General features: G+C 39.6%; 1 protein-coding gene across 7 annotated transcripts in view; it reads left to right on the top strand.

Annotated features, from left to right (window-relative positions):
- The window catches only part of EFR3B (EFR3 homolog B), a 149,053-nt gene that overhangs the window by 46,931 nt on the left and 88,015 nt on the right, over nt 1-14,107 (top strand). The window contains exon 1 of one of the 7 annotated variants that reach the window (XM_087959758.1): nt 2,187-2,205. The exons of 4 other annotated variants lie outside the window; for them this stretch is intronic. Coding sequence is in view for 2 of the 3 variants with exons in the window: in XM_087959743.1 (XP_087815869.1) it covers nt 7,647-7,716 (70 nt within the window). In the remaining variant the exon portion in view is untranslated. Of the gene's footprint in view, nt 1-2,186; nt 2,206-7,646; nt 7,717-10,178; nt 10,234-14,107 lie in introns of those variants that run through there. 2 more of the 7 variants (XM_087959743.1, XM_087959720.1) reach the window with 2 other exon arrangements.

Genomic DNA, 14,107 nt, shown 5'->3' with positions numbered 1-14,107 from the left:
AAAGCATCTGGTTAGAAACCAGGAGACTTGAGAATTCTAGTCCCACTTTAGGCATGAAAGCAGGCTTGGTGACGTCTACGGAGATTCTCAGTCATCCAGATCATGGTTGTCCCAAAGGTGGTTTTTCAAGCGGCAGTTGGACTTTCTGGTTTGCCTTTGAAGATGTTTCACTTCTTATCCAAGAAGCTTCTTCAGCTCTAAAGTTCTTGGTAACTTTAGGCCAGTCACTCTCTCTCAGCCAGGGTTCTTCTTGTGGGAAAAATAGGAGGAGGAAAGGGAAGTATGTATGTTCTCTGCCTTGAGTTACTTGTAAAGTAATAACGGCGAGAGAAAAATGAAATAAATCAGGAGATCTGATTGGCTGTGCCTTTTGTGGTCCCCATTTGGGAAAATGTTTGCCAATATTCTCAAAACATGTAATTTACTCACAAAGTGAAAAAAATTACTTGGAAAATATGCAACATTTTATTGGACAAATACCCACATAGGCTTTGATCAGATTTGGTCCATTTTATTGTAGGTGCTTTTATGCCTCTTCAATTAAATGCAAGAATCAGTTGACAGAATAATACATAATATCAATATGATATCAATATACACATAATATCAATATGATATCAATATATCAATACACACACACAAAAATCAGTAAATATATCAATTTCAAAAAGCTAACTCTAATAACTGCCATTTATAGATAATGGGCTGAGGGAAAGGATTAAATTCTGCTTGCTTATCCAGGGATAATTTTTATTCCCCACAAGCCAGCAGTCAAATGGTTTTTCTCAGGCAAGTTATTACTCCGTTTATCTGTACTGATAACAGCAATATTCTTCATACCTGTCTTTCTGTCTGTTCATTTGAAAAACCTGCCTTTTACTGACACTCTGCTTTCGTAACAGCTCATGCTGTATGGATTATTTTAATTACACAAATTTTTCTTCATCTGAAAGTATCTTTTGAATTCTTTAAATTAACCTTCTTTGTCATGATGCTATTGCCATATGTTAACAATTCGTTTAAAAAAATCAGACCTTTGCTCAGACATATGCATCAGTCCAACTTATCTGTTTTACTTTTGCTTTACTTTCCACCTTCAATTTTCAGAATAAAGGTTCATTTTTTTCAAATAGAGCTTTCAAAATAACAGGAAGGGAGGGGCGTTTACTGGTTACATATCTCTTTTGCTCTAGATGAGATGCTTCATGCAAGTAGTGTTGAGATGAGTTGTTCAGCATATATCCCTCTCTCTAATAAGATTATATTCAAAATAACATACATGGAAAATGACAGCCCCCATCTTTTGCTGCATAGAAAAATGCATGATGTAAGATGGCCCCATCCTCTAATCCATGGCCAGCTTGTATGGATGGTAGCTAAAGGATTACATTTAATTCCTACACTATATTATGTAACTCTTTAGGTTGCTAAAATGGTTCATATTTTGGCCATCTTCTTAATGTTTTGTTGCTGTAAAGCAGGGGTGTCAAACTCAAGGGCTGCAGGCTGGATTTGGCCCATGGGGTGCTTAGATCTGGTCCGCTGCCTTGGAAACAACAAAGGATTGGCCCGTGGTGCCTCTGCCAGCAAAAATGGGCTCCCGAGCTCCATTTTCACTGGCAGAGAATTACAGGAGGCCATTGCAGCTGAAAATAGAGTTCAGGAGCCCGTTTTTGCTGGCAGAGCACTCAAGCCAACACAGGCACCCTCGGCACGAGTGATGTTGAGCTGGCCAAGCCCACCCCGGCCACGCCCACCCTGGCCCCCCAAGGTCAAACACAACCCTGATGTGGCCCTCAGTGAAATTGAATTCGACACCCCTGCTGTACAGTAAAACTATATTGGTGTGTCTTGGCAGCAGTGGTGGAGTCTTGGAGGTGCCAGCAAAGGTCCTGGGATGTTTCCCTCTTCATTTAACAGGAGCCCAGCTTATTCCAGTATGTGGGACTTTCAATAGATCTCCTATTTCCAGGAAGTCTCTTATTACAAGAGGAATCCCAAAATGCAGTGTGATCCTATGCTTCAGAGGTGGGCAACTATGGCCCTTTTATGACTTGTGGACTTCAACTCCCAAAATTCCTGAGCTAGCATGGCTTGCTCAGGAATTCTGGGAGTTGAAGTCCATAATTCATAAAAGGGCCATAGTTGCCCACCCCTGCTATGCTTCTACCTCAGTTCCACAGACTGAGCCACTGGAGTCCAAAGGTGAGCCCATATCTTCATTTTGTAAAGTCTCTGCAGACATTTTCTCCTCCTGCCATGGTTCTTAATATGTTTTGTCAATGGCCGACTGTGCCTTGTCGTTCAATGGAGCTGCAGAGACTCATTTAGAAGTTCAAAATACATTTAATGTGTTTATTATAATAAAGTAATGGCTCATGCAGGCATCAAAGCAGCTAAATAAAGGTTGCAATCCCAAGTGGCAGTGGTTATAGATGAATTACTGTAATTATCCTCTGTTAAATCAACCTTCCCAACTCTGAAACATCTATTTTTCATGTTTTTATGGTATCAGTCTGCTTGCAGTGTCTTGGCAGGTGGCAGTGCCTGGATGCTGACCTCATTTGAATTCAGAAGCTAAGTAACATAATGTCTGGTTAGAACTTGGATGGGAAATCTCCAGGGAATCCCAAAGCTGCAGGCTACAATTGGAAATGGAAAAACTTTTAGAAGAAAATAGTGGAAAATCTAAAACCTCTGTATTGTTACCAAGAAAACTGATTCTATTTAGCTATTTGATATAATGTGTAGATTTCACCTGCTGCTTTGATCAAATGCTCGAGGTGCCACCAATGGGCTCCAGATCTTTAAGACACTGCACTAGGTATCAATGTTTCCCAGTCTGATAATATCTAGATTATGTTTGACATATTTTTTCACTGCAGTATACCAATCTCCTTGTTGAAGGAACCCTAAATAAATAAATAAATAAATACCATAAAAAAATAAATAAGCAAACCAGCAATCAAGCTCAGTTTAAATAAAACCATTATCAGTAAAAACAACATTCCTGATAAAAAAATTAAAATAAGGTTCCTTTTGAAAATGGTCTGAAAGACAATCCTAGAGTTTTAATGGCCTACAAATATTTAGTTAAGCAGGCAGTTCTTTAGTATTGGCAAGGAGGCAGCAGGTGCAATTCCCCAAATCCTTAGCTAACATGAAACCTGAAATCCTTGCCAGATGTGGGCATAGCATTTCTGTACAGTTGATATGCTTCAAGGCTTTGTGCATGTTGTGCTTCATGCCCAAAGTTGGATTAATTGATTTGGATTTGCTATATTTTGAAGGAACAAAAAATATAGACAATGATGCTCTTGGGAGAGCATCACCATCTATATTTTATTTTCCTTCAAAATCTACAAGAATACATCTAGTATTCTTGCTTCGTAGCTTCTCTGTCTTCTTGAAATGTCATTAGACATTTGGATTCCCAATAGATATATTTATAGCATATCATTTTGGAGATATGGATTTTATTGTATTTGATTGATGTATACTCTAAAACTGTAAATTATTTTACATAAGAATCTTCTGGCTATATGTTTTTACATTCTAAAATGTGTTTCATTTATTGCAAAAGAGGATATATTTTATAGATATTTTCAGTGCATATTGACAAAAGTCCCCCATTTTCCCCTGAATAATTCTAGTTTCATTTTCTCCTACAACCCTTTTTCACCCCAAACATTTGCTACTATGGAATCACTACTGGCTTAAAGAAAGCACTATGTTGTACAGGTTAAATTGTTGCCAGAAGGAAGCAGGGAGTGGTCATTTTCCATCTCAGACAGGAAGTGTATTTTTCTCCCTGTACAAAAGTTTTACCTCTTGATTAGAGTAAGGTATACTGATGGAGGGGTAAGTACATTTGTGTACAGTGTGGAACTGTAGTCTAACTTGATTGCAAAAGACCAACCATTCAGTACTTGAGTCTCAAAATACTCGTGGTTATTTTTTTTAAAGAATAACTTTACAGATAATTGTTGATTAAATGTTATTAATAATCCCTTGTTCCTATTAAATGTATAGGCTTTATTGCATCTTTTTGAATAAACTCACTCTGCAGTTTTTGAATTATTGATATGGCTACTCTTATTTTCCATTCTCTTTCTTTGTCCAAGCTTTGCAAGGCAATATTCTAACACTACAATTTCTTGATCTGCTGTAATGATGCATTGCTATGCTTATCAGCATTTCATCTCTCCCTCCCTCCCTCTTTCATCTTATGCACAGATAGGTTTCTCTATAGAATTTTATTTCAGGCCACTCTAGCAACCCAATGTTGCTGTTAATTAAAAATGCCAAGGAAGAAAAGATCAACTGACAAACAGGTTATTTAGGCAATCTTTCCTGCTCTCTTCTACCTGATTCTTGCAGTACCTCCTCAGAAAAAGGCTGAGTCATAGGGAAGGTCAGTCTGAGATACAAATCGATGCTGATTGTTTGGTTGTACATTTTAAAGCAGAGGCTCCCATCTTTTGGGGTGGGGGGCAGTGAGCTTATTTAGAATTTTGAAAACACAAGGGCGGTTTTGCAAAATGATTTTTGGGTAGATGGTAAGCAGTTCACTTTCCCCTGTATCAAGTTATCATAAAATCCTCCCATCCTTGAGTTGGCTGAAAAATATGATATGTGCTGTCCCCAATGCTGATCCGTATCTTTCTTCTGCTGACCTGTTCCTGGTTACTGAAGTTCACTGAGTCCAAGATAACAAAACCTGATACACCTTGAACACTATCCTTGCAATAGTACCCAGTAAAACAAAAGTACTAATTTATCAGAATGTTACCTGTTGTTTCTACTATCCTCCTCCCGTTGGCATGCTCTCTGTTATCACTACTTATTTTTGTCATTTTTCTGAAAGATGCACATATCTCTAAGCAAAAGACTGTATCTGCCCCGAGTTTTATTTCATAAGAAAACTAATGGGCTCTATTTGAATATTTTTAAAGACAAATGGTGCTTGAAACTGGTATATTATAGTGTGCTTAGTTTGGTTTTTTTATTTTATTAGCAGACTTTTCAAATGTAAAACCCAAATGAAATTGGGAGCATCAAAGAAGCTGTCCAGTGAAACATTGGCTCCCTCTAGTCTAGATGCAACAGTGGTGGTCTCGGATGTTTAAAAATGGGTTAGCCCAGTATAAGAGAAAGGTCTTAGGTTCATTGGCGTAGATGGATATTTATTTAATTTAAACTTGTAGTGTTGGCCATTAAATCTGGGGCCTTCTGGATAAAAATCTGGTGAATCCAAAGCCTGTTTCCCACAGTTCAGTTAAAGCATGGGTGTCAAACTCAATCACATCATGTGACATATCATGACGTATCGTAACATTTTTTTACCTTTGTGGAGCTGGGGTGGGCATGGCCTGTGCATGATGCATCCGGTCTGCGGGCTGCCAGTTTGACACCCCTGAGTTAAAGCATTCTGCTGTTGTCTGCAAGCCAGCATAAGGATAATTGTTATAGTTTTTTCTGTTCTCATTGCCATATTGTATTGTCTCTGGTCTGGTTTGCAGCCACAGGATAATATTTTTATTTCTTGTGCAGAAAAGCTGCCACCCACCATTCACCTTCTAATAACACCAACCAGCAGGAAAATAATCTGCCAGCCACAGCAGTACTTGTGATTTATGCAGCAATGGTTGGGCAAATAGCTGCATTTATGGGCTTAATTACCTGTCTGAATTTGCCTTCCATCTTCCCTGACCTGAATCAACCCAATTAGCTTACAAGCATAGGCTGCACTGCCTGCTTTCTGTTGTTTCATTGTGCAGTCCCACCACAACTTTGAACTATGGATGGCACTCATTAGCCAGGCTGCTTTTGAACACAGGTTTAATGTTTTTTGCAGAAGAGTACTAAACCAGTTTTCATTTAGAACTTTTTTTGGAGAAGTGCCAAACCTCTGTTAAAAAGCATCAGCTGACAGCTAAGAATGGGGATGGGATTTGTACGAACTTAAACTTTCTCTATGGTGCTCTACCTGAGCAACCTCTCTCATTATCTACTGTTGTTTCAGCTGCTGCTGAATAGAGATTTAACACTTTTCCAAAATTTCATTAAACCTGTATAGCGTTAAACATTAGTTTACTGATCTTCTGAAATAATGTTAAACTCTTGTTCAAAAGCAGTCTGAGCAATAACTAACAAGCAATAGCTAACAAAATGGATCTTTTTGCTCTATATGGTATAAGCTCCATATAGGAACTTAGGTAGGAACTTACATCATAGAAAGCAGAGAAACCCATTTTTCCCCTATTTTACCTGATACTTACCCTAACATTCCTAATGTCAGTTCTTATTTAGCCTAGTCCAGGTCTCCATTTCAAAGATTGGTTCAGAGATCTCATTGAACCTGAGGAATCTCCCACTTCCCCAGGCAGTGGTCCTTTGAGGACAGGAGAAAAGATTGTGCACACAAAAGTTTGCCAATTGGTACTGGGGTGAGCCTGTCGTCCTAGGGGGTCACCTGAAGTACCACCAACAAAACATTGTTCTCATGGTTAAACTTCCATAGCTTATTACCTCCTTAAGGGGGGACAGCTCTATTTTGATGCTAGAATGGCTAAAGGCAGCTTTAAATTGCTTGAGTTACTTGCTGGGGACAAGAGACAACAGGCACTATATTGTGTTGTGGCAGAAAAAGTGTACAAATGAGGAAAGGCATTACATGTAAGTTTCATGAATACTTAAACAGTAATTAAGGGCTGCTCTCTCTCTCTTTTTTTTTTACTGTTCTTGGGGATTGGGGCCACATTGCATGTTCTTTGGAGTGGATGGCTTAACATTTTTGGAGTTTGGGGGAACACGAGGAGGGGTTTAAGTGGTAAAATTTTGTTCCTGAAATTCCTATTAATGAAGAAATCACACCGATTTTTAGGAATTTGATTTTTTAAGAGGTGAAACAGTAAATTGTGTCTGTGCAAGTATTATGCAAAACCCCTTTTAGCTCACAAGCTCTTCCTTCCATAAAAATCCAAGGTACTCTGTAAGCTGCAAACTGGGAAGTGACATGTAGTCTACTGGCTTCTCACCCTTCTTAGAGTGTTGCCATATATTGGGTAATTTAAATGCCCTACTTTTCTCTTCCATTTTTTATGAATTCTAGTTGATCTTCCTGTATAGTTGGAAAATGCTCAACATAATTTGAATCGCTTTAGCTAATCCCTGCACTTGGTGGAAGCCTTAATGCATGCCTGCATTACATAAAAAAATTTAAGTGTTCAAGGACTTTGTATGACATGGTTGGGCTTCCATAGAAGCCAGGCACCTTGGTCCAGTGTTTATCCTTTTGCTCCAAGTTCCCCCCTCCATTCAATTCTAGGAGGAAACACCACAGCTCCCTTCCTGACCTCAGGAGACCTAGAACTTCCTCTCAAGAAGTACCTCTGTGACTCAGCAGAATTCTGCTTGCACAGCAAAGGCTGCTTCATTTACATCAGTTGCTGCCAAATGGACCAGGCTCTGGCTTGGTGACAGCTCTCTGTGCTGGCAGAATTGCCAGCAGGTGCAAAAAAACAACAAAAACCCCTCTCTCGCCCCAGCCAGCTTTTTCACACTTGCTTATCTAGCATAGCAAGAAGTAGGACATGTTGGAGACTCATAGTGCCTCCTTCACTTCTCCTGAAAATGGGCAAGCGATGACCTCAGCTAGTGACCCCTTTGCTGTGAGCATGGCATGGTGCTGGAAGGCGGTGCGCTTGACCAGAGGTACCTGTTTTTTCAGTCTTTGCTTTTGTGTGGATGAATGTTCTGGAAGAGTGATTAAGGGACTCCGATTATATGCAGGTCTGGTTCCCTTTTCTCTCTTTATTTTAAATCTCTTGCCTTTTGGGTTGTCTGTATTGAGGAGAACTGAAATGGCCCTGGGGTTTAGTGCATCAGTAAACATATTGGTGAATAAGTGCATTGTCTGAATGACATCCTGATCTTAAGACTTAAGCCTTAATATCATTTAATTGTTTGGACATAATAAGTTATATAATGTTGAAATTATACTGGATTAACTTGTGTTTAGAGTATGGCATGATATTTGAACCCAACGAGTTGAGTCCCTAGTAAGCAGAATTGGTACCATGCAAATACAACATTGCTAAGTGAGAGTAACAGAAGGTCTCATACTTATCTAGAAGTGAAGACCCCTAAAATTTAGAGAACAAATAAAATCAGAAACAGTTTTAAACAGTTTCTACCATGTTGGCTGATGTGCTCATTGGCATCAGTAGTTGTAATTTGACTCTGTCTACTGGACAGAAGTCAAGAAGAGGTGTTCAGCCTATTTTAGCCTCTTCCTACAGCACAGGTGTCAAACTTGCAGCATCATGTTGCTGTCACGTGACATTTCGCGATGTTTTTCCCATTCGCGGAGGTGGGGTGGGCATGGCCTGCGCATGACACATCCGGCCCACGGGCCACCAGTTTGACATCGCTGTCCTACAGTATATATACACAGTTTAGCCAAGGAAGAAATTGAGAGACGTTACTGTTTACACTTGATTATTGCTTATTGTTAAAATATATTGCTGGGGCTGATTATCTTAGTAATAAATTATATTCAAGAAAAAGCTTTCAAATGTTAGTAAGAAATACATGGCTATATCCAGATGGGGAGGGAGAAAAAGACTTATTGCTTATTCTGAGGAAGCTACGCTGTCTGCATCTTTCCTGATAAAAGCATTTAAGCACAGCATTGCATAGTAAGAGGCTGTTTCTCCTACAAAAGAGAGGGTGGGATTCAGCCAGAAGTCCTGAAATGTTGGAGTGGAGGAGTAGAAGTGGAGCTTTTGTAAACTTACACAACAGTGCTTTGATTTTCCCTTGCCATCTCTTAGTTTCACAAAACTCTGTGCATCAGCAAGAAATCTCCCAGAAAGGACTTTTCAAAGCTATAAATGTATCTGTTTGCATCGGTGAAAATCCAGGGTCTGAAGTACACATTGATAAACGTTTGTCATAATTTAAGTTTGAAACAAAGAAATATATTAACATTCAAACAAAATATATTAACATTCCAGTTTTGTAACATCTGGCAGCAATTAAAAACTGTGGCTCTTCAAAAATATTGGAAATAGTAACTAGGGGAAGAATTTCATTTCCTCAGAAACAAATATAAGGGGGAATATTGAGCAAATGTTGAGAATAGGCTACTGATATTTATGCAACAAAGGGGTAAACAAAAGTCCGTGGCTTCGTGCTTAGCTTTCTGGAAAGGTCACTCCATACTTCACGTCTGGGGGGAAGAAAAAAACAATTGCAACATTATACTCTTAGATTAATCAGGAGTTGCAACTGATAGGAAGCCTGTGTTAAAAAGTACACCAGCACTGGGAAGGCAAAAAGTTATTTGTTGTTGCTGTACCATTAATCCTATCATACAGCCTGGTGGTTTCCCTACTTTCTAAAGTTGAAATCACTGGCAGCTGCTGTTATAGTTCCTCACTTCTTACCTGCTACTCCTTCACCCACTAATGTACCTCAGTCTACCAACATGGAATGGATGTTTGTTTGCTGAAAGTCATTTAAGTTGGCAGATATAACAGTGTTTTGTGTTGCAGATATGGCTACCACTTCCATCTTCAGTAGAACTGAATCTACATTGTTCCGTGTTAAATTCCCTTCTCTTCTTCCATTCTTAAATCTCTCAAATCTCTCTGTTCAGGGGTAAAAAAAAAATACAAAACTCTTGCGTCTGGTTATCTTTTTCTTTTAAGAGAGAGAATAAATCTCCATATTTACCTTCTCCTTGCAGAGGAAAATCCTACAGTGTTAACACCCGTGTTTTGTCTGCTTTGGCCTTCAGGGAATCAGGCCTGTCCAGGCAGGAGAAAAGGAAGAAGTTTGTTGTTAGGAAAATGAAGCAGGGTCTTTCATGAGTCCCAGTAGTGCTAACATGTGGGCGATGCCCTTTGCCAGGAAATGGTTCCCAGGGATTCCTCCCTCGGTGAGCAGTCCCAACCTCATAACGAAGGCAGAAGGCGGCATTGTTTAACCCCAATGCCTGGAGAGCAAGAGACTTCCACAAGGCCAGTGAGATGGTCCTAGTCCTTGGTACAGCATGTCACGGGCACAGAGTGGGCTGGGCTTGCTGACGGAGCAGTTCCTCTGTCTGTCGGGTTCATTTAACTCTTTGTCACAAAGACAAAGGACGAGATTTTATCTGTCGCTGGCTGGCTTCATGATCCCTGGCTGGCTTCATGATCCCGTCCGAGCAGCAGATGGTGGCTGCAAGTAAATCAAGGGGTAGGGGAATGGGAGGGGGGAGGATGGGTAACATATGGTATATGCAGACAGAGGGTCTTTTTGTGATGGAGGGAACTTCTCTGTGTATGCCGGCACTGGCTTTTTTTCTCTCTCTCTTTAATTTATTATTTTGGTTGCCATCAATGACTTTATCTGGTGTTACTCATTGTATCAGTAAATTGCTTTTAAAGAAGCAGATTTGCTTTAGCACTTCTGCATAATTTTATCATGGGACATCATCTGCAAGGTGGGGTGAGGAGGTCTCCTCTGAGTTCTTGTTGAAAGGAGTTGGAGCTTTGCAGCCTGTGGAAGGAGTTCTCTTTGCCTGCAGAATAGATCAAGCCCCCTATGAAGTGTATTTCAGTCATTCAAATATAGTTGCTCTTTGGCTCTCAGAATCAGTTATCCAAGGGAGTTGGTTCATGGAGTCTTAAAGCAGGTCAGGTTTTTCAAACTCTGCTGCAAAGCAGCCAGAAAGATTGTCTTTCCCTGTTGTCTGATGTTGAGGGAGTATATGGCTGTGATTAAACAAACTTTGGTGCTTATAAAGGTGTGGATCAGCTAGACAGATGGCACAGCTGGACTGCTTCATGGCTAGTAATATTGTAACAACTACCTTTTGAGCACCTTTAGTGCTCTGTCCTAATTATTACCTGGACATGTTGTCTGAACTGTAATGTTTTGTTAAGGAAGTCTTCACTATCAGCCTGTATGTTGGACTGTTGCTGTCATTCTTGTATATGGAGCTTGTAGAATGAGATAAAATTGAGAGTGGTATTGTCTCAAATTATATAAAAGATAGCAGCAAGTTAGGGGAAGCGTGGCTGATGGCTACCAGATCACTAATCCTTAACTTACAACAGTTCATTTAGTGATTGTTCAAAATTACAATAACATTGAAATAAAGACCACATGATCAAAATTCAGGCACTTGTCAACTGTTTGATGGTTGCAGTGTCCCAGGGTCATGGGATAACCTTCTGACAAGCATAGTCAATGGGAAAGTCAGGTTCACTTAATAGCCATATTACTAACTTAACAAACTGCAGTGATTCACTTAACAACTGTGGCAAGAAAGGTCGCAAAATGGGGCAAACCCACAAATGTCACACTTAGCAACAGAAATTTTGAGCTCAATTGTGGCCATAAGTTGAAGACTACCTGTATTGCATAGGTGATTCTTGAATGTGTGACTTATGGCTTTCTTGCATATCAGTGGCCAAGAATGTGATTGACCAATACTACTACTGGAAGTAAGACAGGCAAAACAATTAAAGTACACAAACTATATCATTAATTTATAGACTTTACCCCGTAGTAAAATATGATGGTAATAGTGATAACCACCAGTTTTGATGTCTTTGGGTTGAGAAAAATGCCTCCTTAAAAAAAAAAAAATCTCCCTTTGTAGGATCAGGAGAACTCCTGTGTTTCTTTTTATGATTGATTGGGAGTTACTGGTTCAAGGCATTTTTTCCTATGGAGATTCTCAATCATCCAGTTCATGGCTGTTCCAAAGGTGCTTTTCTAAAAGGCAATTGGACTTTCTTGGTTTCTTCTTTGCAAACATTTCGTTTCTCATCCAAGGAACTTCTTCAGTTCTGAACTGAAGAGGCTTCTTGGATGAGAAGTGAAACATTTTTGTGGAAAAAAAACAAAACCCAAGAAAAATGCCTTTTGGAAAAGCATTTTTGGGAAAGGCATTTTTTTTCCTTTCTCCTTCCCCTTGCTTCCACCAGAAAGAACAAAGTCCAACTTTGAAAAGAAGGTGCCATTGTTTTCACCATTACATGGTAAACCCATTCCTTGGGATTATGAATAGTTTCAGTTGATCACAAAGGGAGCCATATTGATGTTTTTTGGACATGCCACCTTGATTCTACAAAACTCTAATTGTTCATCAAATGCAACCCGTTAGGAAAAGAGGTTAGCAAAGAGGTTGAACAGCTGTTTTGTCTGTAAAAATTCCCAAATTCAACCCTAAGTGGATGTTTAGTTTGAAAACCCAGAAAAGCTTCTGTTAATGACAACACTCTTAAGATTGATCAACTAATGTTCTGACTGCAGAGAAGGCAACTTTGTACAGTAACTTTCAGCTCTGAATCTGTCCTCAGGAACTGTTGTTGGCAATAGTGAAGAGTGGAGCTTTTGCTTTGGAAATCAACAGGAATTGTAGCTCCTTCCAATGTCCCTTTTTGAAGACTCTAGAAAGCTCTGCCTTGTCCCTTTAGAAGTGGAATGCTGGATTGGATGGTAATGAATCTCATCTCCCAATACAGTCTCTTTTCTTTTAAAAAAAAACCCTCTTTAGGCTATATTTAGAATAGAATAGAGTTGGGAGGGATCTTGGAGGTCTTCTAGTCCAGCTCAAGCAGGAGATCCTATATACCATCTCAGACAAGTGACTGTCCAGTCTCTTCTTAAAACCTCCAGTGATGGAGCGCCCACAACTTATGAAGGCAAGCTGTTCCACTGGTTAATTGTCCTCACTGTTAGAAAGTTTCTCCTTAATTCCAGTTGCTTCTCTCTTTGTTTTGTTTCCAACTGTTATTTCTTGTCCTGCCCTCTGGTGCTTTGGAGAATAATTTGACCCTCTCTTCTTTGTGGCAGACCCTCAAATACTGAAATACTGCTATCATGTGTCCCCCTAGTTCTTCTTTTCTTTAGACTAGCCAGACCCAAAACCTGCAGCCCTTCTTCATATGGTTCAGTCTTCAGGCCTTTGATCATCTTAGTTGCTGTTGATAGAGCCTGTTTGGTAATTTCATGGAACTGTAAAAAAAGAAGAAAGGGAATACTTAGCTTCTCATGCAGGAGAGGGAAGGAGGGAGGTGAGTCCCATATTATGTAGATTAATTAGATAATGTTTGCAAATTGTGTTGAACATGGCAAGAATGAGATAAAAAGCTAGGCCTTATTATGCAAATTTGCTAGCGGCTTTTGGTTGCTGGCAAGGGGCCAGAAGGGCTTTTCTCATTTTCCCATCTTGCTGCTTCTCCTTGATGAGAAAGATCCTTCCGTTCCAGAGAGAAAGAGACCCCTCTAGGCTTCCTTCACTGCATCGTTACCCCAAATCAGCTGAATTTTGCCTGGCAAGGCAGGAACTCCCTCTGCAGGCTATTTCTACTGCTGTCTGTGCTTTGGAAAAAAGGAGGAAGGTGAGAATTAAGACCTGCTAAATCATCTTTCAAAGCGGGTGTGAATTTGGGCTGCTGCAAGAGCTGGAGAAAGGTGTTTAAAATAACTCCAACACTTGCCCAGGAGGTGAATGTTTGCTACAGGTTAAATTCATCTAAAAATGATTGTTATGTAGCTTTGGGTGGATGGGTTGATTGATTTCGCAAAAGGAAAATCTTGTCTCTCTTTCTGGTCCCCTCTTGCCATGTTCTACTGGAATGCAGATTCCATTTTTCCAAGCAGCCTGAATGGATCATATATAATTATTTTTTGTTATTTATGGATCCGCTCTGGCATCAAAAACTTATGTCTGGAATAGTCATTCTTTGTGCAGACAGGAAATATGTGTATATATGAAACAGCAACTGAAAAGTACTACGTAGAACACTGAACTCTTATTTCCAAGCTTTATTGTTCAGCCAGAGGGACTAGAAACATGTCTGTAATATTGATTGCTTTCTCAAACACCTTGAGGTTTTGTTTAGGCTGTGATGAACAATCGGATTGATTCTCATTAAACATGAGAAGGATTGGAAGTACAGTACTCCATGGATATAGGGCTGTTCTCTGCATATGCAATTTTGGAAGATGCTGGGAACAAGAAAATATTTTTAAAAGTCAAATTGAATAGAGTGATGTCTAAATTCAGAGAAGATTGGGTTTATGATATGGATTTTTTTAATAT

The sequence above is a fragment of the Notechis scutatus genome, chromosome 1 (genome assembly GCF_049901735.1).
Source record: "Notechis scutatus isolate UNSWTSFEM ecotype Mainland chromosome 1, rNotScu1.2, whole genome shotgun sequence".
Taxonomy (NCBI): Eukaryota; Metazoa; Chordata; class Lepidosauria; order Squamata; family Elapidae; genus Notechis; species Notechis scutatus.
Note: the sequence above shows the minus strand (reverse complement) of the source record. Positions and strands in the feature narration are given on the sequence as shown.